This window comes from Rutilus rutilus, assembly GCF_951802725.1.
Source record: "Rutilus rutilus genome assembly, chromosome: 19".
NCBI lineage: Eukaryota > Metazoa > Chordata > Actinopteri > Cypriniformes > Leuciscidae > Rutilus > Rutilus rutilus.
The window spans coordinates 1,467,901-1,483,084 of NC_140232.1; the positions used below are offsets into that span (position 1 = coordinate 1,467,901).

Consider the following 15,184-nt stretch of genomic DNA (forward strand, 5'->3'; position numbering starts at 1 on the left):
CAGACATTCCACCCAAAGGAATGTGGTAAGCACCTATGGCCGCCACATAAACCTTTAAAGTGGACGGGGTTAGACCTGCTGTGAACCGGTCCTGCAGGAACTCCAGCACTGTACCAACTGGGCAGTTAACTGGGTCCAACCGACGGTCACTACACCAAGAAGTGAAGACTCTCCACTTCAGGGCATAAAGTTTCCTCGTGGAGGGAGCTCTGGACTGTAGAATGGTCTCAACAACCTCAGTTGAGAGACCTGACTCTATGAGCTGGGCCCCCTCAGAGGCCAAGCCCACAGGTTCCACAGTTCTGGGCGGGGGTGAAATATTGAGCCCCCTGCCTGGGACAGAAGGTCTCTCCTGACGGGTAACTCCAGAGGATGCCCGTCGAGGAGGGAGACCAGATCGGGAAACCATACTCTGCCCGGCCAACGCGGGGCTATAAGAAGCAGGCAAACCCGGTCCCTGCGAACTCTCTCCAGAACTCCCGGGAGCAGAGCAACTGGGGGAAAGGCGTACAGACGTAGCCTCGGCCACGTCTGAACCATAGCATCCAGTCCAAGAGGAGCTGGATGCGTGAGGGAGAACCAAAGTGGACAGTGAGACGTCTCTCGAGACGCAAACAGATCCACTTGTGCTTGGCCGAACTCCCTCCATATAAGCTCCACCACCTCGGGGTGGAGCCTCCATTCCCCGGGCCTCGGCCCCTGCCTCGACAGAGTGTCTGCTCCTATATTCTGGACCCCGGGGATGTAAGCTGCCCTGAGTGACAGTAACTTCCCCTGGGACCACAAGAGGATATGGCGTGCCAAGTTGGATAACGGGCGCGAGCGCAAACCCCCTTGGTGGTTGATATAGGCGACTACCGACGTGTTGTCCGTATGTACTAGCACATGGTGTCCCCTGAGATCTGTGATAAAGCTCCTCAGAGCCCGGAAGACAGCTAACATCTCTAGGCGATTGATATGCCAGGAACGATGATGGTCTTCCCACAGACCTTGAGCTGAGCGACCCTCCAGGATCGCTCCCCAACCCGTGAGGGAAGCATCCGTCGTTAGCAGTTTGCGACGACAAGGAGCTCCCAACACTGGGTCCTGGGACAGGAACCAAGGTTTCTTCCACATAACCAGGGCACGTAAGCATCGCCGCGTGACCCTGATTGTGCGAAATGGGTTGCCCCTCGGGGAAAACCCCCTGGTCCTGAGCCACCACTGCAGGGGCCTCATGTGTAGCAGTCCAAAAGGTATCACGTTGGAAGCTGCTGCCATGAGACCCAACAGTCTCTGGAACTGTTTGACAGTGAGTAGCTGGCCTAGCTTTACACTTTTCACAGCTGCAAGGATGGACTCTATACGTGGCGGTGACAGGCGCGCCTGCATCGACACTGAGTCCCAAACTACGCCTAAAAAAGTGGTCCTCTGGAGTGGAGAAAGCACACTCTTCTTGGCGTTCAGCCGTAACCCCAACTCTTTCATGTGGGCGAGAACAACATCTCGATGTTGAACCGCCAACTGATGCGACTGAGCTAAAATCAACCAATCGTCGATGTAGTTCATGATGCGAATACCCTGGAGGCGCAGCGGCGCCAGAGCTGCATCCATGCATTTGCCTCTCGAGACTGGTTTCTGGATTTCGTTGTTGTTGAGTAGTCAATTCGTCGCCCTGTAACGGCGCACCGGCAGGGAACGACCGAACAGACTGCTCTAACACCCTCCTCGAAGGGGGCGGGCATCCCGAGGCCACTACGTTTACGGGTGGTCCTTGAGATATGTGCTCGCCGGAGACCGCTGCGCCCTGTAACACCGGAGGCGGCAGGGTTGGCAGAACGGTCCCCTGAGGGTACCGAAGAGAGACGGGCACCGTAAAAAGAGGTGTTAACCGCTCTGCTTCGGCGGGGACTACCCTCATTTGTCCTGAGCCCTCGGACGTCAGGACTTTTTCCCAGCAGCCTTCGTGGCAGTAATGACGGTCCGCAGATCCGTCTTACCCCTCGAAGACTGCTGGGTTTGAGCGCGCCCTCCGTGTCCCCGTGATTTTTGTGGGGGAGCACGGGAGGACACACTCTGTTTTTGAGTGGCACGATGATCAGCGCTCTTTTTAGAGGAGTGAGGCTGCTCCCGCTCAGCAGCCTCAATGAAAGAACGGCGGGGGAGAAGTTTCTGGAGTGCAGCAGCCTGTTTTGAAGCTTCTTGTGATTTAGCTACCGCACTGTTCACTGCATCTCCAAATAGCCCAACAGTAGAAACCGGAGCATCTAATAGAACATGTTTCTCTCTATCTTTGATGTCACTCAGATTGAGCCACAGATGCCTCTCAGTGGCCACCAGGGCTGCCATAGACCGCCCGATTGATTTAGCGGTCTCCTTGGTGGCCCTGAGATTGCACAGCAATGCACACAGTCACCACCCTCGAGTGCTGACTGGGCATGCTCCTCTCCCAAACAAACAACACAAAGAGTGTGTGTGTCACCTCCCGTTATATAACGCGGGCAGGGATGGACACACACTCTAAACTGCTGCTTGCTCGCCATACTGAATATATAATATATATAGACAGACAACACCAAATAACAAGGACAGATTTCAACACCATTGGACTGATTTTACATGTGCTTCAAGACGTCATCACGCAAAGCGTTCCCCATAGCGTCATTCTCGACGCAACGCGAGTTCCCTTGAAAGGGAACTTATTACAGTTCCAGATGATGCAGGAAAAACTACATTCTGGAAGAATTACGATCTTGTCGTTTCAACCAATAAAGAGCCCACGGTTACGTACAGTGTAGAGCTTGCGAAGCTGTCTTGGCGTACGACAGCAGAAAGACCGGTTCATCTTCTCTACAGCGACACACTGATCGTGGATGCACTCGTCCAACTGCAGGCCTAGCCGCTAGTAACAACACACACTCATCTCTTTCACACTATTATCTCCAACAGCCAAGTCAGTACCAGCTTCTGTACAATCCAATGGAGCCGGGAAATGTGTGAGTTTTGCTGCCGGGATATTAGGTCGTTTCATACGGTTGCTGGAAGAGGTTTTATTAACCGAGCGCAAGACCTAATAAATCTGGGGTCTACATATGGGTCTCAGCGGAGAGTGTGTTACATGATCCCACAATCATCTCTCAGAGATCTAATGAAACCACGGCCTCCAAAAGACAGGTGCTGGTCAACGAAATATAAGAAATTATGTCTGCACTCGTGAGATACGTCAAGCAAACGGGTATAATAAGCCAGTTATCAAAAACTGTCAGGCAAATGTCAGACACCAGGTTTAGCACTGTGTTCCTTACCTTGGATTCAGTTAAGCAGGAGTACGCTGAGCTTCGTGGAAAACTTGAAAGCCACAGGGAAAACTGCAAAATTGACGAAATATCTATCTATATTTTCTATGAGAAACGGCCCTCGGTTCGGGCTTCAAATATATAACTTTAATGGTTGGGTCGGGTCGGGTCGGGTCGGGTTAAATGATTTCGGGTTCGGGCTTCAGTTGCAGATCTCTACAACAGAGCCCAATCACTGTTCTGGAGTGTGGAGTTCCCATCTTGCGGACTCACCTTTCCAGACACAACTTCATGCTTTTGGATTATCACTTCTTTTGGACTGTATATACACTGGTGGACACGAACACTGGGACGCTTCAACACCCAAGGATTCTCATGGCCTGTTTTAGGACTCTATGCTTTTAACAGCCTGAGTGTTCCTGGTTTTATTGTGTTGTTTCAAAGTCTCCTGTGAAGATTGTAAATACACCGTTCTTATCCACTTTAACCTCAGTTTGTGTCTCATTCTTTTAACACCCAATTCCTCACACAGTAAATCTGACCCCATTTTAACTTTTGTAACTCAACTTAATTGGCTGATCATTACAGCTTGACTATATATCATGGGCTATTTGGCATTATTTCACACTGTATCCAGAGTTAGTTTGTAAGATGTATGTCTGGTTTTGACTACGTTTCCCATGGTTCTTTGTGTTATTCTACTCAATGACCTACTTTCCCTGATTGATTGATTAGTTATTCTGTTTCAATTATCTCATTAATTTCCTTTGTTTCATCCATGCTTATATACCCTGAGTTCTGTCTTAGTCTCTGCCCGTCTTCATCTATGTATAGCGTGTATGAAGTGTATTCTAGTATTATCTTTAGAAATGTCTTTATGCTAATAAAGTGAGTATATTTTTCATAATTAACAAGAAATACTAAATAAGTGTTAATAAAGGTGCTGACGAGTGATCCATGAGAGACAAACTTTTGTCTCATCTCCGTTTCTCCTGTTTATTCAGGACTTTTAATCTGTTGATCTGTTTGTTTCTCCAAACACTGACAATCAGCATGATGAACAGAGGAGTGTTTATCACTGAAACTTCAGCATGAGAAGAAATCATTATAAGAGAGAGGGATCATGACAGACCCTGGAGAAACTCTGGGACCAATAAAGAAAAGCAATAAATAAAACACATATAAAGGTTTTGAGATATTTTTATTTTTAATATTTGGGTATTTTTATGTTTTTTTTGTGTTTTATCCAAGGGTTTATAACATTATATCTTAATGTTTCAATGCAAGTTCAGTTCGAATAGGCTTAGATTTAGTTAATTTTACATGAAGAAATCCTGATGTTGTTCTTTGACCTGTTTCAACACAACTTGATCAGAAGCTCCACCCTCTTACAACACTAACCAGGAAGAGACTGACTTGTTATTTCTCTTTTCTGCCATATGGACTTTATCTCGACAAAAGCAATAAAGAATCAGCGATCAGTGGAGTACGAAGGGGAAAACTACAGAAGAATTTGAGAAGTTTGTTTCTGATCTTTGTGATTCTCATGGTGATTCATTTTTTAAACCGTCGTTCAGAAAGTGAAAGTAAAGTTTAGATTGCTGGAGCTCAAACAGTGAAGATGGCTTCAGCAGCTGAAGATGATTATATTTGTCCTGTGTGTCATGACATCTACAAGACTCCTGTTCTTTTATCCTGTAGTCACAGTTTCTGTAAAGAGTGTCTTCAACAGTTCTGGAGAACCAAGGGATCTCAGGAGTGTCCTGTCTGCAGGAGAACCTCAAGATCTGAACCTCCAGTTAATCTTGCGTTAAGAAACTTGTGTGAGTCGTTCCTGAAGGAGAGAAATGAGAGGCGTTCATCAGGGTCTGAGGAGATCTGCCGTTTACACAGTGAGAAACTCAAACTCTTCTGTCTGGAGGACAAACAGCCTGTGTGTATCGTGTGCAGAGATTCAACACAACATGACAATCATAAATTCAGACCCATCAGTGAAGTGGTTTCATCATATAAGGTAAGACAAATGTTTCTTGATTCACATGTAAAGAATCATAACGAGTCATAGTGTAACGGTCACCGGCTGGAGTGCCCTTGAGAGCCACCAGAGGGCACTCCACACCAGACTCTCATGTTCACTCACAGACTACATCTCCCATCATTCTCTGCCTGGACTCATCAGCACTCATTATCACATTCACCTGTATCTCATCTTCTTGTTTAGTTAACCCTATATAAGCCTGGTTCACCCCATCACTCACTGCAAAGTTTTGTTTGTCACACTGCAATTCTGAGCATTCTCCCTGGTTTCATGTCTACTTCTTTTCGGTTGTTTAAACAATCTATATTATCTTAATTTAAAGTAGATTGCACATGCTATCATTGAAACTGTCGTTGTTGTTATGTGTACTGTTGCTCTTTTTATTTTATTTTTTGGGTGTTTTTTTGTGTTTTGCCTGTTTGTTGATGTATTGTTATTGTAATCTTGTTATGTTCTTTAAGTTGTAATTGTGTTTCATTGTAAGGACCCCCTCGAAAACGAGATGATACATCTCAAGGGGTTAATCCTAATCAATTCTAATATATGTCTCTTGGTTTTTGAATTTCTTGCCCTGTTCCCTGGATTACTCTTTTGCCTCTGACCCCTGCCTGTTTTGTTTGTTTTTACGGACTGCCTGCCTGTATATGACCTATTGCCTGTTAATTGGATTACGTGTCTGGATTGCCCCTTAATAAAAGCTGCATTTGGATCTCACCTTCGAGCCTCGGAGCAGTTTCGTAACACATAAACACAGATTGTTCCGGTTACTAACGTAACCTTGGTCCTTCAGATCCACTGATAAAAACCAATCAGATCTGTGAGAGGATTCGTTTCAAAGTTAGCATTAGCATTCTGAACGTCCGTCTTACCAGAGCGCGGTTCAGACATCTCAAACCGAGGATGAGCCTGAGGCCGCCATCCTTCACTGGAACGAGGAAGAAGCGGCTGTAAAAGCCTGAGTTGCCCTTCGCTAGCAGAGCTTGTGCTTCAGCTCGGAGGACGTGAGCGTCGATGTCCGAGACTGAAGTGTTAGTCACACTCCTGAAGCAGGAGAGCCTGCGGGAGAACTGGAGAGAGTAACTTCGTTTGATTATTTCTAAAACCCAATCTGACATGCCGGTAAAGCTTCCCAAGCCTGGCTCTGGGCGGCGAGGGGTTTAAGAGGCTGATTTAATAATAATTAAACAAATAATTCTTTACATTTATATAGTGTTTTTCTAGGTACTCAAAGCACTTTTTTTGCAAAAGGTATTTGTTTTTTATTTGAAGTGGCGCATTTTGTACAGGCACACAGACGTGAACCAATCAGGCTTCAGTATTCAGTGTTGATCTGATTGGACAGCTGCAGTGATCAGGACTGGTTGTGTTTAGTCCAGCTGAACTACATTATAAATGCAGTTTCATAGATCTGAGGAATTAGTAACTACGGGGGAAAATACATTTTCACGCCGGCCCAGTTGGTATTGGAGAACGTTTTTGTTTCAATAAATAACACTGTAATTTACAAACTGTACTTTGTGTTTACTCAGATTGCAATTTCTGAATCAATTTACACAAAAACAAAAGAAATCAGGATGGGGATCAAATACTCTTCAATGTAATCTGGAGTTTTATGTATTTTAATGTTTAATGTTTTTTATGTATTTTTGTTCAATTCTAGGAGGAGCTCAATACAGCACTGAAGTCCTTACAGGAGAAACTTAAACACAATAAAAAACTGAAAGGAGAGTTTGAGGAAACAGTTCAACACATCAAGGTGAGGAAACAGAGACGAGAGTCATTTTCATTACAGCTGTTGGATCACTATATACAGTTATGATCTGATATAATGGATAACAGTTTATTATTTCTGTAAATGACTAGCAGCAATCTGCTTCTGGATCTGTTTTATGTCGGGTATCCGAGTTTATCTTGATATTAATGATGTGTGTCGATTGAGATGATTGAAGTGAATGTGCTTTGATTTCAGTGTCAAGCTGAGCACACAGAGCGTCAGATTAAACAGCAGTTTGAGAAGCTTCATCAGTTTCTCAGAGATGAAGAAGAAGCTACAGTCACTGCACTGAGGGAGGAAGAGGAGCAGAAGAAGCAGAGGATGAAGGAGAAGCTGGAGGAGATGAACACACACATCTCAGCTCTTTCACACACAATCAAAGACATGGAGGAGATGATGAAAGCCAATGACGTCTGCTTTCTGAAGGTCTGATTTCAGATCATTGGTTGATTGATTGATGATTGATTGAGTTCTTGATGATCAATGGTGTGTTTGTTCTGCAGGAGTTTCCAGTCTCAATGGAAAGGTGAGTGATCTGCTCCTGTCTCTGGTCTCTCTGGTTCTGATCCAAAGCCACTGCAGTTCTGACTCCTGAATGTTCTTCCAGAGTCCAGAGCTCACAGCCGGATCCACAGATGGCTTCTGGAGCTTTGATTCATGTGCCACGATACTTGGGCAACTTGCCGTTCAGAGTCTGGAAGAAGATGCAGGACATCGTCCAAAACAGTGAGTCTGACAGCAGGAGATCTGAGCTGGACATGATGGATGGGTGGAGAGTTAGAGGCTCTTCATGACAGAGATAGATAGATAGATAGATATATAGATAGTACATAATATTACACACTGTCTTATAAACTAACATGGTCATGTTTATATAGTAACAAGCTTTCGGGTGGAATAGTTTATAGAGTAAATAAATGAGCATGGAACTAAACCTGATCTTCTACACAGCGATAATAATAATGAGTTTATTCAAGTGTTCTATTAGTACACTTCTTTTCAACTAAAAATAAGACAGCATACTTTCAGTCTACATTTTATTACATTTTTATATACTTCTCAAAAATATACTTTATGCACTTCTCAGAAATATTCTTAAAATTACACGTGTACTTGACTTATACTGAGAGAAAAGTCCAAGTATATTTGGCCTGTACTCAATCATTTGATCGAGATATACTTAAAAGTATAATTAAGTATTCAAAGTATACTTTGCTTATAATTGTGTTAACTCTTTTGATCGAGTAGGCTTTTAAATATAAATAATATTGATTAAAAAATAAAAATATTATTTTTTGATTATATTTTTGATTATTTAATTTTGTTTATATATTTTTTTTCAAAATATTGATTAAAATATTTATATAAAAAATATATGTTTCTAATTCTGTGTATCTGAATTTGTGTGTAGGCTAGTCCACTGGTGTACATAGGAATTTACTTTAATTCAACTTTACTCATTAACAGAATTTTCCAGCTATCCATGTTTTCACTGGTATACGGTAGGGGGCGCTATGACATCTTCTAGTACAGAATCTCCGGATCAAAACACAGGAGAAGAAGAAGCTGAAACAAGTGATAGAAGATTGCTCACCCAAATGTAAAATAACGTGATCATCAAACATTAAACAGCTTATAAATCCAAACTGCTTAATGTTTCCAAATGAAATGAAGCGTAACCCATGAGGAGAAAACGACTGAAGCTGTGGGGGTGTCGGACTCGATCTACTCCATCTGTGTTTGATCATCGTTCTGAATCTGATCAAGGCGTAGTCTTTGACAAAAATTTGATTTTCGCAACTTTTTTGTTTAAAATGTTGCCTTTCTTTATGAAACTCACCGACATTCAAGTGTTGATAAAGGATGCATGAAGCTAATAAAATGTTTTTAAAAGTAAAGTACAGTTAAAGGGATTTTTCAAGTATAAAAAATAACATTTGAATATAGTGGTATATAGGCCTACTGCCAGTGCAAAAATAATATATAAATAGTAAACTATAAGTATAATGTTATGTTCACTTAAAGTCGGCATGAAATCAAATTTGACAAATCTTCTTTTTTATATGTAATATTGTAGTGTTTATTATAAATGATTTATCTGTGCACTTCATTATTTTTTTTAATTCATGTACCCTTATAATCTTTAATCAAATACATTACCCTTCCCTCCCCCCTCGAAACGACCTCTCTTCTCTTTCGGTCACGTGCCATGGCCAAAGGGTGCGGCCAGAGCCGATGAGGGTGTGGCTATCAGTGTTTAAGATAGATAGCAGCCTACCATTCGGACATGTCGAGATGCTCTCGAGGGTGAACTTGACTGATAACTTGACTTGAATTATCTTGGTTCGCGGGAGGCTCATATAAATATGGGCTGATTCCTGCCTGAAAATTTAGCTCCTCGTTCTCGTCGCCGGGCTCCTCAATAAAAAAATCCTTCATGTGAGGGTAACGGTGGAGAGAAATCCTCCACAACTGAATGTAAACTGGCATTCAAATCTGCCTCCATTTTGTTTGCAACGCCCAACCTCCAATGATCCAATCAATTCCCGAAGGATGAAATCAAGCCCCGCCCTACATTTTTTTCTAATTTCAGAAGCTGTTTCACTCGGATATACGTCACAACAAGGAAAAAATGACAATCTTAACTTCCGTTTCATGCCAACTTTAAAGAAAACTTGTAGTATAAAACTACCAAACTAGTAGTTTACTGAGAGTACACTAAAAGAAAACTTGCAAGAATACTTGCAGTATAAAACTACTTAACTAGTAGTTTACTGAGAGTATACGTCAAAGTAGGGCTGCACGATTAATCGAAATAAAATCGCACACGATTTGGCAAAGGCTGCGATTATTTTGTGCGCAGTTTGTCAGTGGAGTGCGGCTGATCGGTAGCAGAGCCCGTCTACAGAGAGTTTGCCCACTCCCTATTAAGTCCTATTGTACCGAATGTTGGTTGTAGTTCCACCAGAGCTCCACTGGGGGCGATCGCCAGGAGTGCAGAATGAATGGGAGTCTATGGGGCTAGACGGCTAAATTTGTCTCTTTCACCCGATTGCAGTTGAGAAATCTCAGATTTGATTGTAGGTTTTGCAAGTTCAACATGGGTTATAGGTCGAAAGTTGAATGAACGAGTACTTATGTCCTTTCCATTTCTAACAGGTTGAGTTGTTGTTGCTCATAACACGCTAGCATTCTGCTAATGAACGCTGATTGATCAGTGAAGGACTGATTACGACCAGAGATACCGCTTGATGGCATCGTGGCATTCGAAGCGGGACCAGAAACAAACAAAACAAAAACTCTTTTAGCATGTGTGTTTACGTGTGTCAGCTGTGGTGTGTGTTTACCTGTGTGAGCTGTGTGTGTTTACCTGTGTTAGCTGTGTTGTCGATGCCTCGAGAGAAAACAAAGTGCACAGCGCGAAAGCACCAGAGTGACTGAAGGATTGCCGTAAAGCAGTATCTCTGGTCGTACGATGTGTATGACGTCATTGACACTTTAAAAGACTTTTTAAAGCAAATAAGTGACTCTAAAAAATCTAACACCCAGCAATGTGTAATTTCTTTGCATCTCCTTTCGAATACAACATTCAAATTACTAGACAAAAAATTATATCCTGAGAAAAGTGGATTTTGATGGCTGTAGCGCCATAGACCTCCATTCATTCTGCACTCGTCCTGTGAGCGCCCTCATGTGGAATCAGAGAGGAACTGCAACCAGTCGGTAGTAGATACTGCTCCATCTGAACGCCAGAGGGCGCTCTCACGCAAACACGCTAAATATGCCCCGCCGCAGAAGTACAGTAATGCGCATCAGTCCAGGAAACCCCTATCGCTGTGGCTGAATAAACAGAAGATTGAAGCGCTTTGATTAAACATGACTTGTAAACACACGACTGCCTTATTCTGTGTAAGAAGCACATCATCTCACAGAAGGAGGAGCTCAGCTGTCGTTATGAAGTGAGTTTGGAGTAAACGCATGTTACTAAATGTTGCATGTTATTAAAAAGAGGTTCATAAAAGCTTCTCATGTTTTTTTTACGTGATTGCTGTGGTTCTCCATGTGATATAATTTATTTTATTTTACGTTTTGTTTACTGATTTTAACTTGTCTTTTAGGTTTATAACATTGTTTGTATGCATGTTTTGTAATAGTTGTATACTATGCTGATTTTTCTACCGTGGTTTTATTGACTATGTAAAGCGCTCTGAGAATTGACTTTTAAAAGCGCTATACAAAATAAAGTTATTATTATTATTATTATGTTTTGGAAAGATGTTTGACACGTGTTGTTTTTTTCAAATGCACGTTATAAGCGACTCAAACTCACAGTGCTTTCAGATAGAGCAGCGTTTACTGAGCCGATCATCACTGACACACTGCCCATAAAAAATAATCGTAGCCTTTGCGATTTTAAAACCGCGATAAGCGATCTCGATTTAAGTGCGATTACATGTAAATTGCGATTAATCGTGCAGCCCTACTTCAAAGTGTACTTTCATAAACAAAAAATTTGCTACAAGTATTAAAATAGTAAACTACTAGTATAACCATAAGTTCACTTGCAGTACAAATGAGAAACGTAATTATGAACTAGTTTACTACTGTTACACTTATAGTACACTTAAACATATACTTTTATATACTAAAAGTGGGCCAATTTAGTCCCAAGCGGTATTAAAATAATACACTTACAAGTTTACTACTAGTACATATTGATATTAGTATACTTACTGCATAATGTACTTAAAAATATACTTGAACATTACTTAAGTATACTTCATAAAATGAACTTGAAGTATACTTCTTTTTTGTAAGAGTTAACATGTTGCTAACATGATGGTAGCACAATTAGCTTTTTTTTTTAACATGATGTTAATACAGTTGTCTTTTTGCTAACATGATTATCATTTTGCAAGCATGCCTTTAACAAAATGATAACAAGATTAGCATGTTATTAGCATAATGCTAACATGATTAGCATGTTTGCTAGCATATTGTTATCCTACAATTAGCATGTTGCGAACAAGATGCTGACATGATTATCATGTTGTTAGCATGATATTAGCATGATTTTCATATTTTGCCAAACAAAATGGTGATGATTAACATGCTGCTACTGTGTTTTAGTAAGCATTTTTGCTTCGCTATTCGCTATTAGCATGTAGCTATTCTGCTAGCATGTGTAGCATGATGGAAGTCCTGCTTGCTAGCATTAGTCAAAGGAGCAAACCACCATGTCTCTACGATGTTCTGGTGCAGAGATATAGGTCTTGCTGAACAGTTGCTAGGGTACTCTGTTTAGTTGCTAGGGAGTGGCTTGGCAGCTGCCAATGATGTTACTTCAAAGGCTGTTTGCCAGTATGAATGATATAAACCAACCGCAACTCCTCTATGACATTCAGATTAGAAGATAACCCTCTGTGGATTTGGGTTGCTAGGGTGCTCGACAATGGTTTCTAGGGCGTGGCTATGAAGTGTTGAAGGTGTTTAATGATTGGCTGAGCCCACCCTCATGTTTTTATGACACTTCTATCAAAAGATATTCCTCATGATCTCTTTGAATGGAAGTCTATGGGATTAGGTTGCTAGGGTGCTCGACAATGGTTGCTAGGGTGTTGTATAACAATAGTGATGCTTTGCCTTTTGGCACCACTAGTAATAAATCATTTCTCAAGTCAACATAATAAGTCAAACACAACAGACAGTCATAATAAACTAATTTAAAACAAAACACAGACTATAAGAGCCACTAAAATGAAGATGATCAGATGCTGAAGATCAGACACACACTTACAGTTCTTCATCTACAGCATAAATCTCAGCAGATCTCATTGATTTATTGTTATTTAACTTTCCCAAAGTATCAGTTTCTCTTGATGGACACAAATGTCTGAATCTCATATTTAATGTTTGTAGTTGATGCCGTTAAACGCTGATGATAAAAACGAGTGTGAAACTAATAACAGCACTGACAGTGATCAGAGGAACATGTGTTTGATCAACAGGACGAGTGTCATAATTCATAATAATCTGTGTTGGGTTCACTCTTGATCATTATATGAAGATCAGAATAAAAGCATCTGTTGATTGTGTCTCATCAGCTCCTGTGATTCTGGACCCAAACACTGCAGATCGACGTCTCGTCCTGTCTGATGATCTGACCAGTGTGATAGACAGCAGGATCAATCAAACTCTTCCTGATAATCCAGAGAGATTTGACTGTGATCTCTGTGTTCTGGGTTCAGAGGGTTTTAACTCAGGAACACACTGCTGGGATGTGGAGGTTAAAGAGAGTGAATACTGGAGACTTGGAGTAACTACAGCATCAGTCCGGAGGAAGGGAAGGGGTTTCTTCTACACTGATGTCTGGAGTGTGGAGTACAGAGCGTATTTAGGTTCTGGTTTTCGTGTTAAACAGAAGCTTGATCGTGTGAGAGTGAATCTGGACTATGACGGAGGAACGGTGTCGTTCTCTGATCCTGTAACTAACACACATCTACACACACTCACAACCACCTTCACTCACACACTCTTTCCATTCTTCCGGTGTTGTTATTCTGGCTCTCTGAGGATCTTACCGGTCAATAGTCAGTAAACGTCACTCCTGTAGATCTGGATCTTCCTGCTTTCATCATGTTTCCAATATTTAATCCATATCACATGAGTAAGAGTGCTGTTGATCTGAATATCAGTACGGTGGCTGTGATTGGGCCGTGATGATCACATGACTGATATCCAGCACTACAGCAACACTCAGATCAATAAACAAGAAGTTTTCATTTATATTCCACTTCACACAATTAGACCAATTAGAGACCGCTTTAGCATTCATGTTTTCAGGAGAATTGACATTTACCCCATTATTTCAGTCAACGTGTGTTTATTAATTTCTAAACTTTTTTGCATCATAATTATATATGATTATATATCATATTTTTTCTTGTATTACATCAAATCACTGAAGCAGTAAATTCTGCACATTCTCAGTGTTTGTTCAACATGAGACTAAATGAATAATTATTTCAGTTATAGAGGAGAAATGATCATTTGTTCATTGGAATAAATGGATGTAAAGGTTCTTGCTGATAATCTTGTGTTTTAAATAAATAAATAATATGTGATTATGTGATTTAATGCTCAGAGTGAAAGATGAAATGTTTGGGATGATAATTAGGGTTTAAGTCGTGGAAACAATACTTTACAGACGTAACATGTTTATTTGACCTTTCTTTCTGCCTTTATTGGAAACTCCTTCAGTCTTCCTTCGTTTGACAGACACACATCTGGAGTTTTGACGAGCGGCAGAGATTTACAAGCCTCTGATTTCCTCGTCCATTTCAAACATGTTATTATATATTAATAAATTGTATACAAAAAAACAAATTTTATTAACAAGTGTCATGATTTTCTGTACTTCATTATAAAGGCTATTTAGATCAATACTTGATCCAGCAATATTCAGAAACGGCTGCAGCTTTTAGGATATTTTTCTGCTTAACTTTTTTTAGATTATAAAAAACAGACAAAATTACAAAAATAAGGAAGAATGATGTTTGAGAGGTAACATGTTATTCTTACCAATAGTGATAAAATAATTTAATATACAGTTTAATTATATGAATATTATGAACCTTTTTAACAGGATCAGCAAATACAGCTTCTGTCATGTGACACCATATTTATTTGCTTTAAAACCCTTTTTCTCAACAAAAAGTGTTTCCAAACTAGTTTTTCACAACATTTGAAGTTAAATGGAAAAAGATTTGATGATCGATAATCAAAAAATGATCGATAATTGTCATTTCCATGTCGGTAAACATTTTGATGCACTAAACCTTTTTTTGCATCGATGTAAATCCACTTTGACACTTCAGTTGACTCACCAGATAATAAGCACAAGAATTATTCCATCTATGTATTTTTCTAACATATTGTCTTAAATTAGCTATATGGCAGTTTGTTCTGTGAAGTATTTCTGCATTCCAGTATTATAATTTATAAAAAATATTACATGATTTATTAATTACAGTGTTTACTTGGTCATGGGCCATTGAAACCACAAAGCCCTTGAAAACACACACACACACACACACA

General features: G+C 40.8%; 2 protein-coding genes across 2 annotated transcripts in view; one reads left to right on the forward strand and one right to left on the reverse strand.

The window, feature by feature from the left end:
* LOC311278748 (nuclear factor 7, ovary-like) overlaps positions 1 to 15,184 on the reverse strand; it is a 1,193,180-nt gene that overhangs the window by 610,227 nt on the left and 567,769 nt on the right. The gene's annotated exons all lie outside the window — the stretch shown is intronic.
* Positions 4,377 to 14,473, forward strand: LOC311278767 (zinc-binding protein A33-like). Its single transcript, XM_084389794.1, has 6 exons — positions 4,377 to 5,289; positions 6,974 to 7,069; positions 7,283 to 7,513; positions 7,591 to 7,613; positions 7,695 to 7,813; positions 13,192 to 14,473. Exons 1-6 carry the CDS (start codon positions 4,897 to 4,899, stop codon positions 13,683 to 13,685), a joined length of 1,356 nt encoding a protein of 451 aa, XP_084245920.1. The 5' UTR covers positions 4,377 to 4,896; the 3' UTR covers positions 13,686 to 14,473.